At 40.7% G+C, this 27,936-nt stretch overlaps 1 protein-coding gene across 1 annotated transcript; it reads left to right on the top strand.

Moving 5' to 3' along the window:
• Positions 1 to 793: 793 nt before the first annotated feature.
• Positions 794 to 27,837, top strand: DYRK4 (dual specificity tyrosine phosphorylation regulated kinase 4). The gene is made up of 14 exons (XM_068401526.1): positions 794 to 817; positions 4,677 to 4,760; positions 6,125 to 6,274; positions 11,252 to 11,387; positions 12,556 to 12,719; positions 13,105 to 13,241; positions 14,159 to 14,299; positions 16,365 to 16,503; positions 20,534 to 20,615; positions 22,414 to 22,586; positions 23,741 to 23,801; positions 24,309 to 24,438; positions 27,301 to 27,455; positions 27,602 to 27,837. Exons 1-14 carry the CDS (start codon positions 794 to 796, stop codon positions 27,835 to 27,837), a joined length of 1,812 nt encoding a protein of 603 aa, XP_068257627.1.
• Positions 27,838 to 27,936: the final 99 nt, after the last annotated feature.

Genomic DNA, 27,936 nt, shown 5'->3' with positions numbered 1-27,936 from the left:
TTCCTTGGCTGTATGAAGGAGGAGAGCACATTGTATTTTCGGTTTTAGATATTCCCCTAAGATGGGGGCGGGATTTGGATGCCTCCATCAGTGCTCCATCACACATGCACAGCACCCAAAAGAGGAAAATTAAAGACAGGATGGCCGCTAAGCTCTGTCTCACTATCCACACCAAAATGAGAGCCTCATTATCTCACAGGGCACAGCACCTCTGCACTGATGCCAACAAGAACCACAGACCAAGGTGCCACAGTTTGGTCTTCAGTAAATGAAACATAATGTCCAATGAGAAATCAATGCTTGAGGTATTAATTTATTTTCCTTTTCCAGGCTGGCAGTCTTGGTGAATAGATTTTACTCACTATATAGCAAGGGTGCTGTGACAAATTTTGAAAAAATACAAGTTCAAGTGTTTTTTGGTTTCACAAGCACATGAGCTCAGTGAGAAAGAACAGACTGAGATGGCAAGGAGAACAGCCAATCCTGTTATATTTGTCTTTCTTATTACTGACTTGCCATGATAAATATGGAAAATTATATTTGGCTAGAAGGAGGCTGAGAAAGGGAACAGATGGCCACCAAAAGAATACTAGAGCAGCTAATAGTCACTGGCATATTTCCGGGATAAAAATTTAAATCTGAAGGGAAGCAGAAGGGTTATCCATTTTTTCTGATCAGGGTACTGTGTATGAAACTGATCCTGCTATGCTCTGACTGGAAGGTGGGCTTCCTGAAATGCATTCACCGAATGGAATAAACAACCTCTGTCCTGCAGTTAATGGCTCTTGCAGTTATGCTGACAGAAATAGTTGACAAGGTGGGGAAAATGTTTATGTTCCTACTGTATTTTGAGTGAATGAGAGTGCATTTGCTATGTTTTTTTAATATATTGCATGATTTAACACCTACATTGCATTCTCTCTATGTATTCTACAGGCTTTATTCAGTTTTGATAGAGGACAGAGAGAAGAAAGTGCCCATTTAAATGAGGAGACAATGGGGTCTATATTTTTTATAGTTGTGTATTTTATAATTTCTAAAATTCTAATGCATTTCTGATTTCTATGGGAACTGAAAAAAAGAAGCTGACATTTTGGGAATTGTGAAAATGTGTCACAATTTCTGATTTTGCAGAATGCTGTATGCTGAGTACCTAAAACTCCTTATGAATGCAGACTAGGTAGTGAATGAGGGCATTGTTCTGTTTCTTGAGTGACAATTGGAATTAGCAAGGTAATGACCAGTAATACGTGATTTGAAGGGCTGGAATAGCAGGAGATGATAGTTTTGGGATTGAAGTGCAATAGTGGAGCTGTAGGACAGGCCGAGTGCTATAGGAGTAGGACAGCCAGGAATGAAATGAAGTGCAATAGTAACAGTTGCTGCCATTTTTTGTTAGAGTGCATCTGCCAGAATTAAACCAGTCACAACAGCTCAGCTGTAGATCCCGTACGAGATGTATGGGATTTTGCTAGAGCAGCAGCTGATGGGTCATTTGGATCAAGACCATCAAATAAGTTACTGTTGTGGACTAACTGATCAATCCACCTGCTCCCCATTCAGCCACTGGCAGAACTGTTGTAGGCACAGATCAGTTTTTCACTGGTAAAAGATTATTCTATTTACCTGTTTGGGGGAATGTTATGAGGGTTGATCAGTGATTGATTTTAAAGTGTTTTGAATAAATTTCCCAAAGAGTGCTGAAGAACTACAAACCCTTAATAAGTAGGTTTTGAGAAAGAGAGACAAAGAGCCATGGGCTGATGGACTGATTCTGCTTTTGCAGTGTAAAAGGAGAAATGTCCATCTCAAAATCTTGCCAGTCATTCCCTGATGAATGGAAATCCTGGCAGCATGTTTTGGTGCTCACTCACCTGCTTTCTTAGCTCTTACTGAGTTTTAAAGACATTATGGGAATTGTTCATGCTCTATTAGTAAATACAATATATTTTGAACTTTATATTTAGTAATATAGACATCACTGCATAGCCTTAAAAGTATTGCTAAGAAATAAAAAGCCATTTTGGAGTGAAGACTCTTCAGTCTGTACAAGTATGTGAAGTCAATTGTTTCTTTGGTTTTCAGTGATAGCTGTTTCTGTCTAAAATTGTGGCTTGATATTGACTTGTAGTTAGAAAAGCAAAAAGAGTTTAAGAAACTGTCTCTAAATAGGGTGTCTTGCTTTCATCAGCTCCAGAAACCGAAAAATAAAGCTGGCTGGGGGTAAAGTATAGATGAGGTGTGGGAAAAAGTATAACATGCACTAGAATTAATAGTCTTATTAAGACCTGGGTTGATATATCTAGTAGAGTTACGAATGTGGATCCCAGACTCATCTTCGTAACAAATGTGATTCTCCCTTGAAATGCAGGATACATAGTCTGCATGTGAAGTGTTTGTCTGTAAAAATATTCTGGCACTGGGTTTTCCATAGATCATCTATGTAAAATCACACTGGAGGATAGTGACCACAAGGACATTGGGTGCCCTGTGCAAAGTATATCATGCTCTAGGACATTGATATGCAGGATGCAGTAATCCAGTGGTTCTCTTCCGGGGGCATTTATTGTGGTGGCTCTGGGGATGTTTTGGATTTACAGCACATAATCCCTTACCCCTGGCCAGCCGATCTCCAGTTCCAAAGACGGGAATTACTAGGTCCTGCAAAGACAGGTCTTAGTACCTTTCCTAATATTCTCCTCTGCTCCACAGATATCCACGACCTTTCTTCTCAAACTGTACCCAATTAGCGTAATAAGGCTAAACCCAGAGCTGCTGTTCTTAGCTTATTCTGAATCTGAAGTTTACCCTTTAAGCTTTCAGGAGGACTTATTTATTTGTGAGTTTTTTTCTTCCCTGACTTTTCAAATGAAGAAAGAGAAAATACCTGCCATGGACACTAACCGCACAGTTGTCCGAAGGGCAGTTTCAAGCTGGTCTGCCCAGCTTTAGTGGTGTCTTCATGGTTGATGGTGAGAGAGTTGAACCTGCATGTCAAAGGGTGACATTTCCTTCATGTGGTCAAGTAGATTTGTACATAGAGTTTTCTCTCCATATTTAGTTTGGAAGTGTCTTCTAGAGGTCTCTTACCTCATCTTCAAGGATGGAGATCCCACAATCTCTCTGAACACCTATCCCATACTTATAGAGCAGGATGTGTCAGAGCCATTGTACGTGTATCTTCAGCTTGATCTGCACCTTTGTAGCAATGCCAATGTGCCCTGGATGTATCGGGGTTGCTGTATGTGCATGGATCACTTTGTACACAAGCATCCTTCACCCACTAGAGATCCTATACATAGGCGGTGTATTGGCATAGATGCAGCAGTTTAATCTGAGTTGTCCCTTTTTCTTTCAGGCTCAGACAGAGGCCCTTTCAGCATGGCTAGCCTGCATCATGGCAGATATTTTATGGCACTAGCCAGTACAAAACACATTAAGCATACTCCTCCAGTATGCAGACATATTTTCATGTGGACTAACTGAAGTCCATGACAAAGGCCATTAAAAAGTGATCCCTTGGCACTGATAGTGGCACTGAATAGGCTAAAAGTAATTTTGAAGAGCAACGACTTTATCATCAGTAGGCGCTCTGCCCATTTAAGACTGTGACAGGTACAGGCCATGGAAGCCCTGGCTGCAAAACAGATAAAGAAGAATACCATGCTGCTTTATTTAAGTATTTTTAATCTGCAGCTCACATCTGTAAGACAATTTTGGCTGCAAATTTGTTATTTTGCAACTCTAAATTTAAGTTCCCCACTCATGCCTCCAGATTCCTCTGTTTCTAGAGAGAATATTGCTGTTCTGCTACTTCAAAACTTCTGTAGTGGAACTGATGTGTCTACCTGGGTAAAGATGATTTTTTTTGACTGTGAGTGGATTGACATTGTGTCTCAGAGACCAGGGACAAGGCAGCACCTTTGACCAAAGCCAGTGGGGTTCACGCCAACCTATAGAGCAGAGCTCCAAGCTGCTGTAGCCACAGAGTTTTCAGTATCTAAATTATCGTAAAGATTTCTGCAATTCACTACAATCTGTTATTGGACAGAAATGTACAGTGCTACTTATCATGTTCATCTTTATAAAAAAACTGCTGAAAGCACCAGTAGAATCTTAAGAATGATGAGCTGCTTAGCACTTTTCCCATGTTTCTTTTTTTTTTTTTTATTTGTTGCTAATATAATCCATCCATTGGAACCAATGGATTTTTTCTGTATCTCAGTAAATTTAAACATTGATTTGTGTTTTTATAAAATCTGTACCACTAGTTGAATCAGTTTAATGCTGCTATTAACAATGGATGGGCTCACAATCTACCTTGTGAGGCAGTTTAAAGCTGTCCTTCCAAGCAGACTCACTATCTGCTTTTCAGCACATATTTAGGGATGGCAAAGGCCCCCCCCTTCCCCTCTGCTGACCACATGGGCATATCAAGCATGCAGAGAGGCATAACAGGCAAAGCAAGCTGTCTCTGCACCTGCCCACAAAACAGCTGTTTGACTGGGAGAAGAATTGCTAGGGCGTCAAGCGTTTTCAGCAGCTTTTGTGATCTTCTGTCATACACTGTGTTGGCACAGGTGTTGCCACAAAGGAAAGAAGCACAGAAACCATACAGAGATTTTAGGATTTTTTTACAGTATCATTTTTATTAAAGCATCATTTCATGTTTGCAGTCTTCCCATGTGGATGCATTTTCTCAGTCTCAACTGACTGTACAAGAGAGAGATCATCTGGGATCTAACAGAGTCTTCCATCAGGTATGTGACTCTTCAGCTGACTTTAAAAATATCTGAATGCTTGTTTTGTAAGAAACCCCTTTTAATAAATTAATCTGAGCAGAGGGAAGTCCTTTATTCCTTGCACTCTTCCATTTCCCCTGTAGCTGTATGACTGTCCCAAGTGCCTGCGAGTATTTTGTTTTTGCTATCTGTTCAGTAGCATTTGAGGCATTTCTTCTGCCCAGCCACTTTTGTTTCCTGAAGGTTTCATGAAAAGTCCACTGGAATCTCAGTTCTAAGGTTTTAAAGACTTTTCCAATAGTAGTATTGGAAAAGAAAACTTAATCATTCAAGTTGGTTGGATTGAGAGCTTGGTTTCTTTGCTTTTTGAAAAAAATACCCAACCTCTCTTTTCTTGTCAAAAGCTTGACAAATATGTTTCTATCCTTCCCCAATGGCAAAAATTTCACAAGCGTGTATGTGTTGTAGCCTTAAGTCTCTGCACCTTGTTCTGCATTTGATAACACATAGTTGATCTATTTCAGATCAATTTCAAATAATTTTTTAATTATTTGCCAAAAAAATAGTCTACCTTGGAAATTTTCTTTGCTGATAAGAGTGTGATTTCTCTCACTTTAGATATCCAAGAATATTAGAAGTCCTAACATTCATAAAACCGCATCCTTAAATGACTGACTTTAAAGAACAAGTGGTATATAAATGTTTTGCAAATAACAAATGGGAGAAGTCTAAAGGAAGGACTAATAATCCTGGAGTTTTCAAATGAGTATAAGCATTTATTTTTCAATGAAGTTTGCACAGAGCTTGCCTTTTCCTCACTAATGAGGGGTACAACAAAGGGCCTAGTCAAAGCGAACTCCATGGGAAATGAGGGGGAAGGAAATATTGAGAAAAGAGTGTACGGAAGACCCTCCTACTGTCTCCATCCCTGGTGTTTGGCAACAGTCCAGTCCCAATTTCTCTTCTGCCACTGGGAATAGCTAATGGTGTTGCCTGCCATTTACTCTTTATTACCCTACACATGCTTTATTTTCCCCACTTGAAGGAGTCCTGCTGCCTGGAACGACTGTTCAGTTTCCAAGCCCAACTACCTCTTCCAGCCGAACCAGTCACTGCTCTGATGCTGCATGGAGATCCTCTTGTGGGGAAACCTGCATGCCCTAAAATGTGCCAGGCTGCCCGATTGCCTAGACAACCTCCTCCTGCCCATTAATACAACTGGGAGCTGCTGGAGAGTATCTGCTCTTTTCCCTTTCGCCATTAGGTGTCAGAAGTGAACCATACACATTTTCCAAGGTTTTAAATCCCTCTGTTTTTCGAAGGTGTTACACAGAACTGCTTTCTAGGTCGTTATGTAATGTTTACTTACGCTTTCTATTTAGAAAGTCAGCCGTGGCGTTCTTTCCTTCCCACATCTGGAAGGTCAAGCAAAGCATGGTTTGGTTGCAGACACTGCAAACCCTCCTCCCCTTGAAAGCAGCCTGCCTCAGATAACAAATAAGAGCTTGCAGAATGTCCTCCCCCCTCTTCAGGTGAGTTACAAAGCTTTTAGGCACCTTGTGTTTGAGTGGTTTATCAGCTTCTCTCTGCTGAGAGAGTGTCAGTGGCAAAGTGTCACAAGTGCATTTGTGTGTGGGAAAAGAGAAATAATTTAGTGTCAGCATTTGCATCAGTTTCTGTTTTTAGCCACAGTTAAAGGAAAAAAAAAGGAAGAGCTATAAACAGTCAAATAGATAAATTGCTTACCAGCATGGTGGCATGTATCTCCAGATATTTAAACGGACACTCAACATCACAGGAAGTTTTTGAATTCATCTTCACTTTTGGTGTTTCTTCTTTCTCATTTTTTTCACAAATACTGTGTCCATCCCTTATCTGCACTCTTCTTCCTTTGCTGCTTCTCTCCCCAACAAAACAGGAACCTGCACTACTCACCACCACTACTCTGATCACTCCTTTTTTCACCTATCTATCTTTTGCTTCAAAGAAGTCTCTTTATTAAGAGACTTGTCAGGTTCTATAGGGCTCTGGTATGAAGTCTTTTCAGATCTGTTGCACTGGAAGTCCCCACATAATGCATTTTGTTTGGGAAGTCAAAAGGCTTCTCAAATACTTTGTCTTTGAAATTGGCAGCTTGATGCAAGATAGCATGAATGATGAAGTGGAATGGGTTAGTCTCCAAATAATTTAAATTTTCTTTAAAGCTTAATTCTATGGCCTTCATAAGTCAAACCTGCACTCATCTCCTACAAAAGCCTATGGTTAAGCTTTGCATCTGAAAATGAACCAGCCCCCCATTTTATTTTCTGTGGAAAGATTGAAGCCAAGCGTTTTACAGAGGTGGGGTTTTTTTGTTCTTTAAATGGAATTTATAGACTTCTATAAGAAGACTTCTATAAGAAGACTTCTATAAGAAGTCTATAAATGGCATAAACACCATTAAGAAAGCTTTTTGCTTGGCTTAGAAGTGCCAGGGGACAATAAACATTTCAATCTAGAAAGCATGATTATGAGACCTTCTTTGTTTACCCTTCCTTAGAAATAACACAGCATTGCTGAACTGAGGGAGTGTGTATTGGAATGGGGACAGAATGCAGTCCTCAAGCTGGGGCTCAGCAGGATAGCGGTAGGACTGACCTGTGTCAGCACAGACCTGTACTTGAGCTGTTCAAGTGGTGCCCCTCATACCTGACTGCCCTGCTTTTGTAGCAGTTAATATCGCAAAAAAGAAGTAGCAAGGTTAGATGCAAGTATGGGAAAATGATTTTATTTTAAAACAAACCCATTTTCACTTGCACTAACACATCCTTAACCCAAAACTCACAAGCACCAAGATGCGTATATCCAGGTGGTACCAGCCAGGACTTCTTGCAAGGGCATAGTGTACTGGTATTGCCCATTAATTAGTCCATATCACATCACCTGGGTTCTTCTTATCTTGGCAACCATGTGCTGGTTTTTCAATATAGTTTTTGTACCCTTCTGATACTGAAAGAAATTGATATTTTGTGTCTCCATCCTGTCCCACATCTGTGAGTCATCAGGACTTTCTCAAAGGATGAGGAATTATAAATAAATTAAGGAATAATTTAGGTTGGAAGGGAACTCCAGAAGACATCTAGCCCAACCTCCCACTCCAAGCAGAGCAAACATGGAGCAGATTGCTCAGGGCTTTGCCCAGCTGGGTACTGAATATCTCGAAGGATGAAGAGTCCATGGCTTCTCAGGGAAACCTGTTGCAATAGTGAACCACTCTTGCAGTAAAACATGTTTCTCCTAATATCTAATCAGCATTTGCTGTGTTGCAACTTGTGTCCACTAGCCACATACCCGTCTTGTCCTAGGACCGTGCACTTCTGAGACGAGTCTGGCTTTGCTTCCTCTATACCATTCTGTCACGTAACTGTAGACGCCAGTAAGATCATTCCTGAAACTTCCTCTTCTGCAGGCTGAATAAATATATCTCCTGTATCCTCTCCATGTACATCATGTGCTCCAGGCTCCTGACCATGCCCTGACCTCTCCCCTGAATTTGCTCCAGTTGGTTGCTGTCTTTCTTGTACTGGGAAACCCCAGACTAGACACAGTATTCCCAGCGTGGTCTCACAAATGCTGAATAGAGGGGGAGTTCACTTCTCCCACCCTGCTGGCTATCTTCTTGCTAATACAGCCCAGGATGTGTTTAGCCTTCTTTGTTACAAGGGCACATTGCTACCTCATGTTCAGGTTGTTGTCAAGCCCTTCCCTGCAAAGCTGCATCCTTTCAGTTGTCCCCGAGCCTGTCCCGTTGCATGGGTATATTCTGTGCCAGGTGCAGGACTTAGCATTTGTCTGTTCAGCTTTAGAAGATACCCATAGCCCATTTTTCCAGCCTGCTGAAGTCCCTTTGAACAGCAGCCCTGCTCTGGTCTGCAAATTTGGGAAAGTGAACTTGTGCATTGTCCAGGTCAGATACTAAACTGTACTGGCCTTAGAACTGATCGCTGAGGGATGTCGCTAGTAACCAATTGCCAGTGATCACAGTCCTTGGAACCTGACCATCCAGCTGATTTTCCACTAACATTATGATCCATTTATCCAGTTCATATCTCACTCTTTGGGCTTCAAGCATACAGTAAAAGACAGTGTCACAGGCCCTGCTGAAGTCAAAGTATACGATGTCCACTGCTTTTCTCTCATTGGCCAAGCCAATCGCTTCATCAGAGAAGGCAATCCAGTTGTTCAGACACCATTTGCTCACAACTTATGTTGGCAAATCCATACTGGCTGTTCCAAATCAACTTCTTGTCTTTCATTTGGTTGCAAATGGCTTCCAAGAGGATTTGTTCCACAGCTTTCCCAGGGACTGAGGTAAGGCTGGTCAGCCTGTAGTTCCCTGAAGCCTTCTTCTTGCCTTTTTTGAAGGTAGGTATGATGTTTGCCTTTTCCAAATGGTCAGGAAATGCTGATTGCCATTGTCTTTCAAAGATGATAGCAAGCTGCCTTGCAATGACATTGGCCAGCTCCTTCCACACCCTCAGGTGCATCCCATCTGATCCTGCAGACTTAGGTATGTCCAGCTATTTAAGTGGGCCCTAACTGTCTTCCTCTACTGCAGGTAATGCTTCTTTACACAAACTCTACTTCTAGACTCAGGGATTTGGAAGGCCTGAGGGAAAAACTTACCAATGAAAAGCATTGAGTACTTTGGTCTTTTCCAAATCCTTGGTCACTAGGTCCCAAATTCCACTGGGCAGTGGGTTCACATTTCCCTTAGCCTTCCTTTTTTGCTGGTGATGTACTTATAGAAACTGTTCTTACTGACTTTCACATCCCTTGCTAGCTGCAATTCCAGCTGAGCTTTGGCTTTCCTAAACATACCTGTATGTTCAGGTAGTGTGTCTTGCATGTATCCCAGATAACCCATCCCTGCTTCCACCTTTTTTGTGCTCCTTACTGTATTTGCTCCTGGTCACAAGTTCCCTTTTCATCCATGCTGACCTTCAGCAATGTTTGCTCGACTTTCTGCATGTTGGAACGGACTATTGTGCTTTAAGAAGATTGACTTTGAAGATCAATGAGCTCTCTGGATTTCCTTTGCCCTTCAGGGCAATCTTCCATGGGTCTATGATGAGAAGATCCCTGAAGAAGCCAAAAGTTGCTTTCCTGAAGATCAGGGTTTGTAGTTCTACTGCTTGTTTCACTCACTTCTCTGAGGATTTTAAACTCCACAATCACATAGTAACTGCAAACAAAACTGCCCTTCCCTTGACCTTCACATCCTCAATCAATTGTTCCTTGCATTTGAGTAACAGGTTCAACAGCGCATCTCTGATCACCTGCATTAAGAACACAGTCCAGAAATCTCCCAGAATGCTTTTGCCACTTCAGCAGGTATTGAGGTGACTGAATTACACCATGACTGTCAGGGCTTTTAGGTTATGATGACTCTGCCTTGATGTACCTAATTAAAAGCCATTCTTACTAGGTTAGCAAAGCTCTTTACAGACACTCTTGTCTTGCTTCATCAGATGAATCCTGTTTCTGCTCAGCAGTTCTTCCTCATCCTATGTTCATAGAAGCCATAGCCCTCTGTGTACCTTCAGCCAGGTATTGATCCATTGCATGCATTGTTTCCAGCTGAGTCTTTTCCCCTTGAGAAGAACATGACCTGGGCTCCCACACCTTACACCCTTATCCCAGAACACACTGTTTTCTGTCTCTTTATCTGGCTGTCTTATCTCCAACCCTCCATCATATCTTCATGGCTTGATTCTGTAGTCTGTCCTTTGTTTTCCTGTTCTGGGAGCCCTGAGAATCTGCATGTGCTGGGATCTTGATCACCTGCTGATGTAGGTGACATCTGTATATTCTTTTTTTCTGCAATTTCTTCCTCCTAATGCTTCTGCACCCACACAGGCCCATTCATACCAATCTTGATGTTTCTGTTATAAATGTGTATTTGTGCAGGCCTAAGCTGGTGTCCCTGCAGTTCTGTGGGCTGCACAAGCAACCTCAAGGATTCTAGCACAACTCACTAGTGGATGTGCCCACATAGAAATCCAAGATGGATAATGCCTATTACACTGTCTTTCCTGCCCTCTGTACTAGGAAGACCCTACTTGGATCCTGCTCATGCAAGTTACTGCAACTTAATGACACCATGGCAGTTTGTAGCATTTATACAAAGTGAGAGCCCACATATTGAATGAACCTGAAAGATGAACTTCTGTCTGTTATTTAGAGATTCATCTTTCCATGGTTCAATAGCCTCTAGTGCTATTGGCAGAATTTGCTCTCTGGGTAAGTAGGGCGTTCTAGTCCCTAAGCATGCTTGTTCTGCCTCAGCACAAAATTGACATAGAAATCACTCAACAAATCCAAAATAAATATCTTGCAGCTTTGTCTTTGGGAATGTAGTATTTTTTAATATATTTTTGTATATATTTATATAATTGCAGATCAGTTGAATGATCATTAAATATCGGAAAACAAAATTTACTTTTTTTTTTTTTTTTTTTGCTTGGCAGGAAAACAGAACTCGAGGCAATTTTTCCCAATTTAACCTTCCAGACAGTCTTCCTGAAAGTGACACCAGAGCCCAGACAAAACCATCAGAACTGGAAAGCACCAGCTTCAGTGTCAAACTGCCTATGACAGCTTCAGGTAGAATATGACAGAGCATGCTAAAAAGACTGTAGTGACTGGCTGCCTGCACAGATAGGGAGTGTATGCAGTCAGGATACTCAGTAACCAGAGGTCCCATGCTAAATGGTCACTGAAATATTAAACAAACAACTTGGAGGAAAGGAGTATGGATGGGCTCAGTGATTTCTAAAAATCCAACTTGAGGACATACACAATAGGCTAACAAATAGACTAACACAAATATATAAATGAGAGAAGTATGTGTTATACAAAATAATGTATATTTGTCTAAAATGTAGGACAGGTCGTGTACGTGACAGCAATATTCTATTACAGTGATAAAATTTAATCTATGTGGGCTAAACTGCATTTTGGGAGTTCTCAGATCTGGAAAGTCTCTGGCAGAGTTAATCTGTTTTTAGACGGATTCTAGGAAAAAAAAAAGTAGTGGCCTTTTGCTTTGAAATTATTTAAAATCCCTGCATTAGTGGATGAAGATTTGCCACTGTTTAACAAAACACCCACAAGCATGCCTAGAGAACACATTGATTTGTAATGCTACTGTCTGATTATTTATCTAGATTTAAATGGTGTAAGTAGAGGTGTTAAGATAGCTGAAATGTTTCAGGAACAGAATCAGGAAGAATCAGAACTAGGAGAACTGCAGATTTGGGTCCGATTTAATTCCTTGCCTCATGCATCTGAACCTGACATTTTCTATCAGAAAAACAAATACTTGAGAGCTTTGGTTAACTAAAGCTTACTGCCATTTTCTACATATGACAATCAAACCAATAAAAACATACCATTTATGTAAGCTATGAATTTTGCTGAAGCAGATAGACAACAGACGGGATTTTCAAAAACATTTCAAGTACATAACTTTGCTCTGAATCAAATCATTTTTACCTAAGATCTCTTAAAATTCTTGCTGACAGATGATGAATGCTTTGTGGAACCTAATACTGTAATTCAGAAAAAGGAAAAGAAACATAAGTTTGTGAAAATGCCAACACCGTAGAATCATAGAAATGTTGGTTGGAAGGGACCTCTAACAGTCATCTACTCAGCCTCCTGCTCAAAGTGTCATACTTTACTGTAAAGTGTTCCATTGTAAAAGCAATTTGCCATAAGGTTTCTGACATTTTGTTGATTTTTGGTTTTACATTCTTGTTTTCTGATTTAGAAGCCTTGAAATATTTTAGAAACCAGTTAACAGTCTATGAGCAAAAAGAAATTTTCAATTATACAGAGCTATGGTTTCTTGGTCTGGAAGCTAAAAAGATTGAAGGTTTACCTGAAACCCAGAATAATAACTGTTACGATGATGAGCATGGTTCCTACTTGAAGGTAAGTGGAAAAACTATGGTACTCATTTTTAGCTCAATAAGTTTGTGGTGGCTGTCTGCCAGCTCCTAACTGATCTATGTGAGGCAAATGTTGTTTCTAGAAGATAAATATTCACATAGTGAAAACATCAGTACTAATCACTTTAAAGGTCAGAAAGGAATCCTAAAGAGAGACCCACTTTGCACGTCATTCAAGACTGATGCAAGGTAGGTGGATTAATGAAGCACGCACTTGTTATTTTCTCTGTCGCCTTTATTTAATGTAGACTTCATGTGCTACCAGTCCAGCATCTTTCATAGATGGTAAAGTCACACACACATGAACTGCTTTAAAGCCTGATCTTGGTCATACTATTTGAATCTGAACCATTTGTTTTCTTTTGAAGGTTTTACATGACCATATTGCATACCGATATGAAGTGTTGGAGGTCATTGGGAAAGGGTCATTTGGGCAGGTGGCTAAATGCTTGGATCATAAAACCAATGAATTAGTGGCATTGAAAATAATAAGGAATAAGAAAAGGTGAGACATCTGTTGACTTTAAACCAGTACAATCAGCTCTTTATTACATGGGCAGTGACAATCTGGGATAATGTGAACAACAAAAAATCAAACCCCTGTACATCAGGCTTTCATTAAACACAGTGAGAACAGAGTGAGGAAAGGTGATGTCAGGGACTCAGAATTGGCCTGGACCCAGTGGAGACACAGTCTATGAAAGCAGGCACAGTTTTTCCAGACTTACATGGAGGTCTCTGTATCTGTGACACAGTTAATACACAGCCAGGTAACCAGCCCTGCATGACTGAGAGCTGAGAGCCCACATTCCCCCTCAAGACTCCAAAACCACAGGAATATGCTGGGAGGCTCCAGTTGCTCATTTTAACGTGAAAAAATCTACACTATGTTCCTAAGCAACCTCTTCTTGTTATGTGACTGGTTACAAAGTTTTAGTTGAATTTAGCTTGAACCAGAGTCAAGGAAGCAGATGAGAATGATGCTGTTGACTACAGCAACAGTTTTAGCTGTTCAGTTTTCCCCTTCACTGAACACTAAATGTAAAGATGCTCTCCAAAACTGAATGTCTTACTGTGGTAGGTGTGAAACACGGCCCTATTCGAGTAAACAGAAGCATTCCTACGGACTTTGAAAGCACTAGGATTTTACTCTGGATGCTCATTTGAAACTTTTTTATTAAAACATTTTTTCAGACAAGTCAAAATAACTACTCTTAAGTGTTATGTAAGGCCAATATATTTAGACTAGGAAACAACCGTAATGTATCAAAGTTACAGTAGCTGACAGGGGTGAATGGTAAATTTTTAATCATTTTCCCACATGTTGAGTTTACAGTAAGATTGTGGTGTTTGTAGTATTTGTATTTCTACAAATGCTAGACTGAGTTAATATTATCATTCCTATGTCATGTGATATTTCAGATTTCACAGCCAGGCTTTGGTAGAAGTGAAGATCCTTGATGCTCTCCTGAAGAAGGACAAAGATGATACTCACAATATCATCCACATGAAGGAATACTTCTACTTTCGCAATCACTTCTGTATTTCCTTTGAACTGCTGGGGTAAAGTATATTTTCCTTTACACAAATCTTAAGGAGCATTGTAGATCTTGTGCTTTACAAGCTTTGATTTTTATGTCTTCTTCAGAAGAATTTTCAGCTCTTCATGTTACAAGAAGGAATACTGTCTAAATACAGACTGCATAACTGAGCCTTTGGTCACCAAAGGTGAACTGAAAAAGGCCCCATTCAGACTTCACACAATGACATGATCCATCCCTTATTTTCTGTGCTATGTATTGAAGTATTCTTCCCTGAAAGACCTATGGGTAAAAGAGTAAAACAATGAATTCAGGACTGGTAAACTTCAGGATATAGAAATATGAATAATATTAAATAATTTAAAAATATGGCTTCTTCTTGCTTTCTATGAACCTGTGCTGCAGGACACATCTTAGCAGGAATTCTGGGGAAACTTTAGAGAAGTCAGATCATTTTATTCACCAGTCATCTTGTAATCAGGGCATCAAACTGGTATTATGGAAGTTACCCACAGTTCCCCATCCCTTAAAGTAAAGGGATGGGGTTGCTTTACCCATTGCTGCACAGGTCATAGCCCTTGCTGAAGATTCATCATTGTATAGAAGGCTTGATCTCAAAGAGACCTAAATTCATTGTGTTGCTGCATGTGAGTCTGTCACCGACAGACACACAAGGATAAGAGTTGACTCCTCGCCAGGGAAGACACAGACAAATCTTTTCAGAAAGCTGCTACGGAAACTGGTCGGAAAATGTTCATGGGATAACCACTATGTTCAGCTCTTTACAGAAGAGTTGAAGACTGGTTGTCTGTCATATAAAACTATTTGTCTGGTGAAATTTGTATTGCTTCTAAAATATAGTGAAAACCCCTTAATTTGTGAACTTTCTTCTCCATCAAGTCCTGGTAACTTCATTTACTTCTGAAAGAATGGGCCTCGCCTGACACCAGTGGATGCACAAGCAGGGAAGGCAGAAAGCAACAGTTGTTTATGTCCTTGCAGACGCGTGTGGTCCTGCTGAGGACATATCTTGAGATCATATTGCTGCGGACATGCTTGTGCATCCCTTTGATAGCCACCATCCCTGTGGTCATTTCCTCCTCCAAAGAATGCCCACAAGTTAAGCACTCAGTACTTCCTAGGGCACAGCCCAGGCCGGGGGCTCCCAGGGCTCTGGCACTGGGACCTATGGGGGCTCCCTCGAGTCTGTTTGGGCAGGTTCTGGCAGCCAGGAGCAGGGCAGCTGGGCGGCACCGGGGAAGCCCCAGCGCTGGGCATTGGGCACCTCCCTGGGGACAGGGACAGGCTGAGGCTGGGCCAGGACATAGGCCCATGGGTAGGCCCAGCTTGGTGGGGCCCAAGCTGGAGATCACCCCTGCTGTGGTGCCTCTGGGACAGGGGCTGACAGCCCTGGGGTGCTGACATGGGGTCCTGGGCTGTGGGCAGGTGTGGGGAATCCCAGGCTACTGGGCAGGGCCAGCAGGGCTGGTGGTGCCCTTGGGGTCTCAGGGCAGTGTTAACATGTTGCCAGACACGCTTATCAGAAGTTAACAACATCATTTAATGCTCTACTGGAAGGAGCTAAGATATGATGGTGACAGGAGGGATATAAAAACCTAACGAGACCTTAATTTATGGGGCTATTTATCTAGAAAGATTTACTGCTGAGTAAAGACTCTTTAGACGAAAAGGATTTACACAACGTGTCAAGGCAAAGACAAGTGAGAGCAAAAGAAGACTGAAGAAAATTTATTTCTCTCAGTTCCTGAATGATAGTTGTTCTTGGTGAAAACCAGCACAGCTGCATAACATAGCACTGAGTTTAGCAAGCAAGCAAGTCCACTGACCTTATGTCGTCTTCAGATCTGGAGGCTCAGGGAGATGTTTGTGCATATTACATGCAGAAGAGCGTTCTCAAGGAGGAAAATAAAAAGTCATTTTCTTCTGCATAGGTCCTCCCTCACGTAGGAAGACAGGCTAAATACTCTGTTAATGCACTGTAAACTAATCATGCCTTTATAAATAAGTTCCCTAATTTCTTTTCTGCTTTCTGTCTTCTTCTTCTTCCACCCCCACAACCCCCACAGAATAAATTTGTATGAGTTGATCAAAAAGAACAATTTCCAAGGTTTCAGTTTGTCTTTAATTCGACACTTCGCTCAGTGTGTGCTGAGATGTTTACAAGTGCTCTACCAGGAAAGAATCATTCACTGTGATCTGAAGCCTGTAAGTACAGTCATTTCATAACCTGTTATTCTGTACAGAATACTTTAACTTCATCCTATTTTTTATTGATCAAGAGAAACTCTCAGAAGAATCCTTAAAACCCAGTAGGGTATTTGTACATAAGCTATCACAGAATCACAGAATCAACCAGGTTGGAAGAGACCTCAGGGATCATCGAGTCCAACCGTTGCCCTGACACCACCCTGTCAACTAGACCATGGCACTAAGTGCCATGTCCAGTCTTTTCTTAAACACATCCAGAGATGGTGACTCCACCACCTCCCTGGGCAGCCCATTCCGATGTCTAATAACCCTTTCTGAAAAGAAATTCTTCCTGATGTCTAACCTAAACCTCCCCTGGCGAAGCTTGAGGCTGTGCCCTCTTGTTCTATCGCTAGTTGCCCGGGAGAAGAGGCCAACTCCCACTTCACTACAACCTCCCTTCAGGTAGTTGTAGACTGCAATAAGGTCACCTCGGAGCCTCCTCTTCTCCAGGCTAAACAACCCCAGCTCCCTCAGCCGTTCCTTGTAGGTCAGACCCTCCAGACCCTTCACCAGCTTGGTCACCCTCCTCTGGACTCGCTCCAACACCTCAACATCTTTCTTGAAGTGCGGGGCCCAGAACTGGACACAGTACTCAAGATGTGGCCTCACCAGTGCCGAGTAGAGAGGGATGATCACTTCCCTAGACCGGCTGGCTACACTATTCCTAATAGAGGCCAGGATGCCATTGGCCTTCTTGGCCACCTGGGCACACTGCTGGCTCATGTTTAGCCGGCTGTCGATCAGCACCCCCAGGTCTCTTTCCACCGGGCCGCTTTCTAACCCCTCTTCCCCCAGCCTGTAGAGCTGCATGGGGTTGTTGTGGCCGAAGTGTAAGACCCGGCACTTGTTCTTGTTGAACCTCATGCCGTTGGTCTCGGCCCATCTATCTAACCTGTCCAAATCCCTCTGTAGGGCCTTCCTACCCTCCAGCAGATTGACACTCCCACACAGCTTGGTGTCATCTGTAAATTTACTGAGGGTGCACTCAATCCCTACGTCTAGATCATCTATAAAGATACTGAACAGCACCGGCCCCAGAACTGAGCCCTGGGGAACACCGCTAGTGACCGGCCGCCAGTTGGACTTTGCCCCATTCACCACCACTCTCTGGGCTTGGCCATCCAGCCAGTTTTTAACCCATTTAAGAGTCCAACTCTTAAATGTCGGACTAGTTTATTTCAGACTGTACTAGTACTAGAGTCCAGTGATTCTTTCCATTGGTTCAGTTCATTCACTGCAGTATTATACATGATTTTCTGCTTGCCAAAATGTATGCAAATATGAATTAAATTCAAGCAATGACTTTTTGCCTAGACAAAGAAAAAAGTACTTGTGAAATTAAGTATTTCAATATGAGGGACATTATAATGCAAGGAGATATTCACAAGAGAGCCTGTTTCAGGTTATTCTGTTAAGTCTATTTAATTTCATATGCATAACTATAAAATTAAGTAGCCTAGTAAATGACAAAACAATTCTATCGTACAGTATTTAGAGTGCTCACCTGTTTCTGGAGGAACATCTGTGATCCAATTCCTCCTGCTGTATCTACTAAGCAGTCACGCTAGGTGAAACATTTCCATTCTCTTTAAACCCCAGTCTTAAACTTTTGTAATTTTCTGAGATTTCTGAAGTATTTTAATTCTAGTTTCATTTCACGTCAATGTTTCTCTTGATTTCTTTTTCAGAACTGGAAATGAACCAATAAATAAATAAATAAATAAGCTCTCAAGTAAAAATGCTCAGGATGAAATTCTGCTCTCATTTTGCTTAATCTACCTTGACTCAGAAGTCTGAAGAGTCACATACTGTCTGTACCCATTGTCTTGCTGTCACGGTTTAAAGCTGGGCCAGCTATTAACCAGGTGGCAGATGCTCTCTGATAACCCTCTCCCCCCCTCCCCCAAGGGAAAGGGAAAAGGGAGAGAGACTTATGGGTTGGAAAGTTAAAACAGTTTTAATAAACTATAATAATGAAAAAGAGTATAATAGTAATAATAGAAATAATCAAATATATACAAATATACACAAAACCAAGATTGAGAGCTTGGAAATCCTCCTCAGGCAGAGTTGCTCCCCCCAGCATGGACAGAGGGGAAAATACAGTAGCTCCACCCAGCACGGGCAGAGGGGAAAATGCAATAGCTCCCTCTGCCATCACACCTGCAGGCTTTTAACTGGAAACTGGCAAAGCTGGTACCAATCAGTGGGAGACAGGAGGGCCCCTCCCTCCTGGGCCCCACCTCCAGGAGGCAGTGGGTTAGTGATAAATAGGAAAGTGAGAATGACGTGTGTGGGATGGAATACCTTGTTGGTCAATCTTGGGTCACCTGCCCTGTCTGCTCCCCCCTGCATCTGCGACCCCCCTTTGGCTCTTCACTCGTAAGCAGTGAGGAATTTAGCAGTGACCTTGGGTTCTCTAAGACTAATTGGCCTGGTTTGGGCCAAACCAGGACACTTGCCAACATCTTTGCCAGACCAATTTGCAGTGAGAAGGGAGGCTTGCAAGATAACCAAAATATCTTAATCAGAAACAATTAGCCCAATGGGAAATCTGTTTCCAGGCAGCCACTGACAAGGAGTGAGGTTGGCATGATCAATCAGTGTAGCCTATATTTAAACAGAGTAACATATTAGTGAACATTTAGTGAGTTAACTAAAAGAGAATTTTGTTCCCATTCTACAATTGTACAGTTTCACGAATTTAATTTACATTGCCTAAACTCACATCTGTTATTCCATCTGCCTTCTATGATATTTCTCAACATAAGGTAGAGTATGGAGTTTCTCTGGACTTAATGCTAGGTAATCACTGCCCCTAAAACCTGGTTTTGCAGTTAATCAGCTTCCTTGCATTGTGAGAGATTCAGTATTAGAGACAGAGTCCTACCATGAGCATGAAGGGATAGGCAGATGAAGAGAGAGGATGCTTCTTCCCATAACACAACCAAGAGCACCTGGGTAGTGGAAGTCAGTCCTTGCCTTGACTTTCATCAGTAGCAGCTTCTTCCTCCTGTCACACACAGTATTTCCTTGTGAGTCCACTAATCACCCAAGAAACTACTTTGTCATTATTTGGCATCAACCTGGGAACTGCTCAGTCCTTCAAAGCTTTGACGTATAATCACTTTAAAGCTGGTTGATAAAGGTAGCCATCTCTCTGCTGAGAAGTGGAGAAGACTGTATGATGAGAAAGCAAATCAAAAGAAATGCTTGATTTAGATATAGATTTTTAATGAGGATAAAATTCAGCTCTGCAGAAAAGAGCTAATAGGCTATGTTTACTCATCTGTGCAAATATTCCTGAGCTACCTGCTTAAGAATCTCAAGCTGGAATTGTAGGCACACAGTGCTGTACCCATCTGAACCCAGCTAATAATCCATAGGACCCTACCATTTTCATACATCACTGCCTTGGGATCTCTGCATCACACTGTTGTGAGGTGGAGAGAGAGGTATGCTTACAGAAAGTCTGGAGAACGTTGAAAGCAGTGGAGGGAAGAACTGTGAAGTACAACTCATTCATGGACAAGGGCTTTCTGTGGTTACAAAAGGATGGTTCTGGTTAATTTAGCACAGCATGCAACTAGATGCACTTTGCCTTTTACTAGATTAACAACGAGTTTTGGGGAGCTCACTCTGCTCACACGGCAAGCATTCTCACTGGGTGGTGCCTTGATAGCACCACACACTGCACAGTGCAGTGGCTTGGATTGTACGTGAGGGACTAGTGTCCCTGTCCCCTGTCTAGCTAACTTTCAAACTGGGTACCTTTACAAATCTCCCCTCTGCTTTGGTTAATTGCACATTATTGGATGCCTAGTCATGTTAGCAAATACATTCCCAAGGAAGTTGCAGTTTGAACCTTTTATTATGCAGATAAGCATAAATCCAATGTGTTATGCATTGCTTATTGTCCAAAGTGTTCACTAACCTAATGTGGTGTTAAAACCCTTTTTTCTCTGTGATTTTTTTTTCTCTTTAGGAGAACATATTATTATACCACAAAGGCCAAGGTTCAGTTAAAGTTATTGATTTTGGATCAAGCTGCTATGAACACCAAAGAGGTTTGCAGAAAAGTCAAGTTGATGTAATTTTCTTAATAAGCTTTCTTAATTTTAAAAATTGTGGAAAAACTATTTCTTTGATTGAGCTAACATAGTGACCTAAGCCCCTAATTAGAATCTGATGAACTGTTCAGCCACTAGTGGTAGAAGAAATATTGGTGGGAGACAAGTAAGCTATTACCATGCTTTTTTTTTGTCCCAAGCCTGATCAGCTCCTCTACTCCTGTTGAAAACAAAACTGCATTTGCAAGAGTGGTTAGCTAAAATAAGCCTATAAGCATAATCTCAATACTTCACTTAACAAGGAGTTTACCAGGTCAAGAGAGCCTTTCTCAGTGTGATTATTTAAATTATAATTGCTACTTTTTTGATTAATGCAATGGAGGGAATGGGAACTATGCCTTTCGTTTAGAAAGTCTAAGTTCAGTTTTATTTTTTTTTCTGTCAAAGATTTAAGTAGAATGTGCAGGAGATAACAAGAGCAAAATTTGTAAAGGAGAAATGAATGTACAAAAATTCACCTAATTAATAATAAATCTTAACATTAATAGGCATATTGTAAAGAAAGAATGATATCATCATCAGGAATGCAAATATCATCTGTTAAACAAAAACAAACACAACAGCAAAAAGCAAAACCCAAGGAAGAAATCTGCACTGCATTTTATTAACTTAGAAAAACAAAACTAGTCTTAAATGGCTCGTTTTTCCTATGAAAGGTTGATATTTAAGCTAAGCCAAACCTGTTCATCTATATTTTGGGATTCAGACCATTAGATTTACATCCCAATTTTGTAGGAGCACTTAATCATTTTAGGTTTGCTCATGTTTGAGTAGAATGTAATCTGAGATGCAGCCTAAAATATTTACGGAGAGTAACAAATTGAAACACAAAACAAGTGAAAGGAAAGATGGAGCATGACTGAGGAGACTCTGTCAGCTGAAACAAGAACTGGTACAACCCCCAAAGTGGTACAAGGTTAGAGAGTAGAAAACAAAAAGTCAGCTATTTATTTGTGACAGGAATGACAAAAAGCAGACAACAATTATGCAGTCGGTCAAATGCACAAGGGCACAGATTGACGCCACGGTACTCTCTAACTGTACAGATTTGGTGAAATCACATATTGTGCACCACTTAGTTTGCAGGGCCCTTTCCTTCCAGAAAGATGTTGAATATGAGGGGATGCAAAGAAGTGCAGAAAATAAACAAAATGATCATCAGAGAGATAGGAATAAGAAAATAACAAAGCTTGCATGCTATAATTATGTCCATTTGTCTGAATGACAAGAGGTAGAAGAATTAGTCTACTCACTATGATGAGTCCCAATCTTGGAATGAGATCTTTTGAGACATGCTGTGGGGCTATAAAGCATTAACAGGGAAATCAGAAGGCAGTAGGAGATGTTCCCTAGGTGTCTGTGAAACCAGTATTTCCTACAGTGCAAGCCTGTGATAGTGAAGAACTGCTGATTGATGCAAGGGGAAGAGCTCTAAATAGGAAAATGAACATGGAGGAAGCTGAATCACAGCATTAGTAGAATAATTTGTTTCAGTGAAACTTGTTGAAGAACAATTTCCAAATAGAATAGTGGAAAGCATATCACCCATTGATTTTAGGATGAGATTAGAAAAGGTTTTCAGAGCCTATGTGAGAAATCCCTTAATGGCAGCTAATGGATAGAGTAGACATATGATGCCTGAACATGTATTTCACTTTTCTGTGAAATCTGGAATCCACATTTCTGTCCCGATTATGATATTTTGCTTCTTGTCTAATTTTCTGTTTTGATATAGTGTACACCTATGTTCAGAGCCGGTTTTATCGCTCACCTGAAGTGATTCTTGGTCATCCTTATGCTATGGCTGTTGATATGTGGAGCTTAGGCTGTATCATAGCTGAGCTTTACACAGGTTACCCACTGTTTCCAGGGGAAAATGAAGTTGACCAACTTGCCTGCATCATGGAGGTAACTTTTGGGATCGTCTTTTGAATTGTATACTCATTTGATAAACTACGAATTTGTTGCCAGCAACAAAGAGAAATCTCAAGAGAAAATGAAATATAATTGGGTAGGGGCTGGCCTTTTTGAGGGAGGTTTATTACAGCCACAGGGCTCTTTGAGAGGGTGGTTTGTAACACAAAACTGTTATTTCCATTTTATGTGCCAAACAGTGCTTTGTACACTCACTGTCTTGTTTCTGAAGGAAACATGCTTTAATCTGGTCAGAATTTGTACGGAGAAGTTCGAACAGAAGCAGCATATCTGAGGGGAAAGAAAAAGCAATCCAAATTATAACAGGCTCCTCTGCTCTTAGAAATCAAATATGTGTTGGTCAAATCGGATCTCTTTAGTCCAAACTTGTGCTGAGAGATTTTTGCTAACATTTGAGTAGTCAGTTGTGTCTTTGTCTAGCAAATCTTGAAAACCTCAAAGGCTTGAGTAGAAACTTTCTGGATGACCTGCTCAACTGCTATTCTACTGTCCTGGTGAAAAAGTTTTTCCTAATAGTCACCCTGACTTCTCAAGCCACAATTTGTGGATGTTGCCCCTACTGTCTGCCCCTACCAATGAGTTTGGCTCTGTCATCTTTGTAACTGTTTTTCAAAGAGTTTTAGGAATGTACTGTGACATCTCCTATCTCAGATCACCTACCCAGTGCAAATGTTAGAACAGATGCAAAACTGATCCAGAAAGCAAGTTAGTCACTACATACTAATCACTAAACTGCAACCTGAAGTTGAACTCAGCCCCAAGTGCTGATCCTTCTAGTGCCATGTTAGTTTGTACAAGATTTTTCAAAGACAGCATCTCTCCATGTGGCCTCCTACGTGTGTCATTAACAAAGATCCTTGTTCTTAAGAGTCTTCTGTGGTAGTGAAGATCCCAGTGTCATCCCTTATAAGATCACATTTCTGTGTACAGAATGCTCTAAGGAATCCCTTAATTCCTTCCACAAAAATTGGCACAAGAGGAAATAGTTTGTAGACATTTCACAGTAAACTGCTACATTTAGCTTCTTTTCATATGGAGGAGGATGAAATACCTCATCTCTCCTGACAGTAGTTATGTATGTTTGTGAAATGAAGAATAACTCCATGTATTAATTTTCTATGTTGAAGGTATTGGGTCTTCCACCAGCTGATTTTATCCAGGCTGCATCAAGAAAGCGAACATTCTTTGGTAACTTCTTCTGATTGATTGTCCTTGTGGGATTCCTCCCTGTTAGTTAATCACGAGTTAATAGCACCAGTAGAGAGTAGGGTCAGAGAACCCTAGCTGCTTCTTAGGTGAAAAAACTTTTTTCGAGAAGAAGTATTGAAAAGAAGAAAATGGGTAATATAAGGCCTACAAATGAACCTGGTGCTGTGCTTTTCATGTTTTGTGGCCAGTGATAGGGAAGGGATTGAGAAATCCATTTCACTGTTAATCCTTAGAAATATTATTGCTAAAAGGAATGCAGTGGGTTTTGGGAACTAAGTTAGATTAAGTTCATTCCTCTGGGTATAATTTGGTTTTGGAAATTACACAAAATGAACAAAAAAACACTGTGTAGGACGCAGGCTCTAGAATGTAATAGGGCAAAACTGCAGTTAGTGGGATGGATGTGGGTACTGGTTTTGCAGCCCTCTTAAAGAGTTGGTGAGGATTTTTAATGTAATTTTTTGAGCATGTCTTTATTTTTCTAAGATTCCAAAGGTTTTCCTAAATCCATAACTAACAGCAAGGGGAAAAAGAGATGCCCAGACTCCAAGGATCTAAGCACAGTGCTGAAAACCCATGATGCTGGTTTCTTGGACTTTCTGAAAGGATGTCTAATGTGAGTTCATAGTTTTGACTTATACACAGCAGGCTACTTTTGACTATGCTTTCATTCTCTTGTGCCTTTAAAATCTTTGTATCTGTTGGGGTTTATTGGTGGGGTGTTTTGGTTTTTTGGGTTTTTTTCCTTACAATAGCATTTAGATAACTATTATTATTCACAGCTTATTGCAGGGAGAAATCATTGCACAAAAAAACTATATGGGATTAGTCCAAGGTACAAAAGAAGGCTGGCATCATCATATCTAAAAGCAGATCTTCATCTTCTCATGCTGGAGACTAAACTCTAAAAGCAATGGTTTTTACCCATTGAGGCCTTTTTATTAAATCCTTTCTGTTTTATCTAAGACAAAGGTTCATTCAGATAACATAGCTAATGGTAATGCACTGTCCCAAGGCAGTGCATATCTGACTCTCGATCCAGTGGGAAGAAACTCTTCTAATTTCCTCCAGCAGCAGTTATAGTTGGAGCTGACTTAGCTGGCTTAAATGTCTTGACTATATTTTCTGTGCTAGGCCTTGGAAATGGCAATCAGGTGATATGCTGTGGTATATGTATGAAAACAGTTCTGCTTCTTTGAATATCTGCTCACAAAGGTCTTGCTCTCTGCATGCATGTTCCCTTGGGTGAGATTAGACTCCGTTTAGTTACAATACACCGTATGCCTTCCCCTTAGCAGAGGATAAAAAGGCAAAGTACATTCAGCTATGTCTCCACCCCAATATCAATGGTGTTGTTTGCTTGCTTCTTCTTGACTGTGGTAGTTCGCATGGAGAACTACTTAGCACAGTTACTGGAGTGTTACCTTGTAGTCTGCATGCTGATTTAAGCCCTTTTTCTTCTTATCATAGTTATACTTATTTTTCATTTACAGCAGTCACATTGCATATTTCAAGAATTATTTGATAGACTGTATTTTTCCATTCTCTTGATTGGAATAGATTTTTATAAATCACTGGAGCTCAGAATGCGAGAAGACTCTAATAAGTCTCAGATCCTGCCATTTTTAGGATAAACTGTTGACTCTACTCCAGTCAAGGATTTTGCTACCTAATACCTAGTATGACAAGTGGTCCACAGCTGTTTTCTTAAAGGAAACTGACGATTTGCACATTTTTGTAAACTTCTAAATGCAAATAACATATAATTGTTAACAGTCTTCACACAAGGTATAAATCCCACATATTCTCTGTGCCAGGAACTTTTTACCTAGTATCACAGAATAATTTAGGTTGGAAGGGATCTCTGGAAGTCATCTAGCCCACCCTCCCATTCAAACAGAGCAAACTTGGAGCAGGTTACTCAGAACCTTGTCTGATCGAGTTCTGAGCATCTCCGAAGAGGGAGATCCACAGCCTCTTGGGGCAACCTGTTCCAATAGCGAACCACACTCATGGTGAGAGTGTCAGTGGCAAAGTGTCTGTGTGTTTGTGTGGGGGAAGAGAGATGTGATTAGGTGTCACCAGCGTATCATCTGTTATCACAAAGTAAATGGGACTTTTTAATAAATGAAGTACTGTGGAAGAAGCAAACGCGGCTCAAACATGATCATCACAAATAGTTTTGTTCAACTTTTATACACCTGTTTTGTGGATGAAAATGTCAGACCAAAAAATAATTCACTCAGCTCTTGTGATGACAAAAGTATCTTTTTTTCCTACATTATTTCTGTACAGTTCTGGACAGCACTGAGATTAGACAAATCAGAATGAAATATTCTGCAACTGATATAGAAATTAGTAACAAAAATATTAGGATTGATATGAATGCAGTACAAATGGAAATGTATCTATGTTTAAGCACTGGAAGAAACAGCAGAACAGAGGTTGAAAGAATGGCGTGTATTAGTAACAAAGGATAGTGGTCCCAGGACACTGCTCCCACCTGTAAAACTGGGGAGTGTGTTGTTTGTGTCACAGCCAGGAAGCCTGCACTCTGGTGAGACCACAGCACAGGTGACCAGTCGTGAAAAATCTCAAAGCTCTCAGCAATTGCATGGCAACAGGGTTGCAGAATATCACATATGAAGTTAATTTTCCTGTTAGCCCAAAAGGAAAAGAAACATATATTCCAAAATACAAAGAAAAACAGACCATGAGTAGCTACCTTGCCTAACATTTATGGAGACTGAAGTCAGCAAGGTTCTGATGTGAAGGACCATGCCCAAACAGTAGGTGACTCCTAAAAGATACAAAAGATCTGTCTAAAGACTAGTACATCATCACCAATCAAGAAGAACTCCAGAGTTGTGATGAGGACTCAGTAGCTGACAACCCTTGTCCTCTGTGTGACACACAAGTGGTCTTGGCCAGAACACTTGTGAGTATGTGGGTGTGAGGACTGAGTGAATGAAACCTGTGAGAGGATAAAGTCAACGTAGAGATTTTGCAAAAAAAATCACCTTTCATTTGCATAAGAAGATCTCACATGAGTTTTGTTACACTAAGTCTCTACAGTAGTTTCAGGTGCAGTTAAATTAGGAAAGACATATCTTTTAATGAATTACCCTGTTTCTCATTTATGTTCCCTTTCTTGGAGCTTGCACTGACAGAATGTGAAAACCTTTAAACAAATATTCAATAGGGTCCCCACCCTAATAACACTGTGAACTACATATTAAAAATGGTTTGGTGCTGCAGAGGGTTTGATCAGCAAAGCACACAGTGCTGAAGTAAATAAAAAGTTTAGAAGGATGGAGAAGATCACGTAAGATTTTTCCTTGTTTTCAGTTAAAATTCTTTTGTTTCAAAAAATGTCCTCATGACATGACTTTCAGAAGACAATACTGAATCTTTTGGCTTAAGCTGACTTTCAGTTAGAGCTACTGTTAAATAGCTATTTGTCTACCATGGATTTAAGGTGGGAACCTGCCCTGCGCATGACTCCTGATGAAGCAATGAAGCATGCATGGATCCAGGAACCAAAAACATACAGAGCAAAACAAAAACCACAAACTTCAAGGAAGCTGAGTGATGGCTCTTTCTCTACACTGGAAAAGAAAGAAGAGAATATTCGTAAGCATGTGCTAAGCTGGAGAACTACATGCATTTATATCAGTGTTTGGTATTTCTTTATATTTAGTATCATCTGTCTAAAGTAAGGTGAGGTGATAGTACAGTCTACAGTCTTACCCTGTCATTTTATTCATATATTATTACAGAAAATATCTGGAAAGATACGGCTGACAAAGTGAAAAGTGAACTGGATGAAAGACTGACTCCCACTGTGCCCTCCACAGGCACAACAGAAAATGGTGTGCAGAACACAAGGAAACATGTTATTCCAGAGAAACATTTGGAGACCCAAATGGAAAAGCCTGTAAAAAATGACCAAGCAGAACACAGCGGTGAAACAGCTCTTCCAAAAAATTCTCTCTTTTTCCCACCAATTAAGTAACACACAGTACAAGCGATGATTGGTTGAGTTGCATACCTGGTATATTTTGTAGGTATTATTTGTACTCAGGAATATAAGCTGTATCTGTCTGTACACGGG

Source organism: Nyctibius grandis, chromosome 5 (genome assembly GCF_013368605.1).
Source record: "Nyctibius grandis isolate bNycGra1 chromosome 5, bNycGra1.pri, whole genome shotgun sequence".
NCBI classification, from domain to species: domain Eukaryota; kingdom Metazoa; phylum Chordata; class Aves; order Nyctibiiformes; family Nyctibiidae; genus Nyctibius; species Nyctibius grandis.
This window is presented reverse-complemented; position numbering and strand designations above follow the sequence as displayed.

What these genes read in the sequence shown, in the direction of transcription:
- DYRK4 (XM_068401526.1), top strand. Translation starts at nt 794, where the DNA reads ATGCTGACAGAAATAGTTGACAAG. An exon ending in ACTGCCTATGACAGCTTCAG is followed by an intron (nt 11,388 to 12,555) that starts GTAGAATATGAC and finishes TTTCTGATTTAG; the next exon opens with AAGCCTTGAAATATTTTAGA. An exon ending in AACTTGCCTGCATCATGGAG is followed by an intron (nt 22,587 to 23,740) that starts GTAACTTTTGGG and finishes TCTATGTTGAAG; the next exon opens with GTATTGGGTCTTCCACCAGC.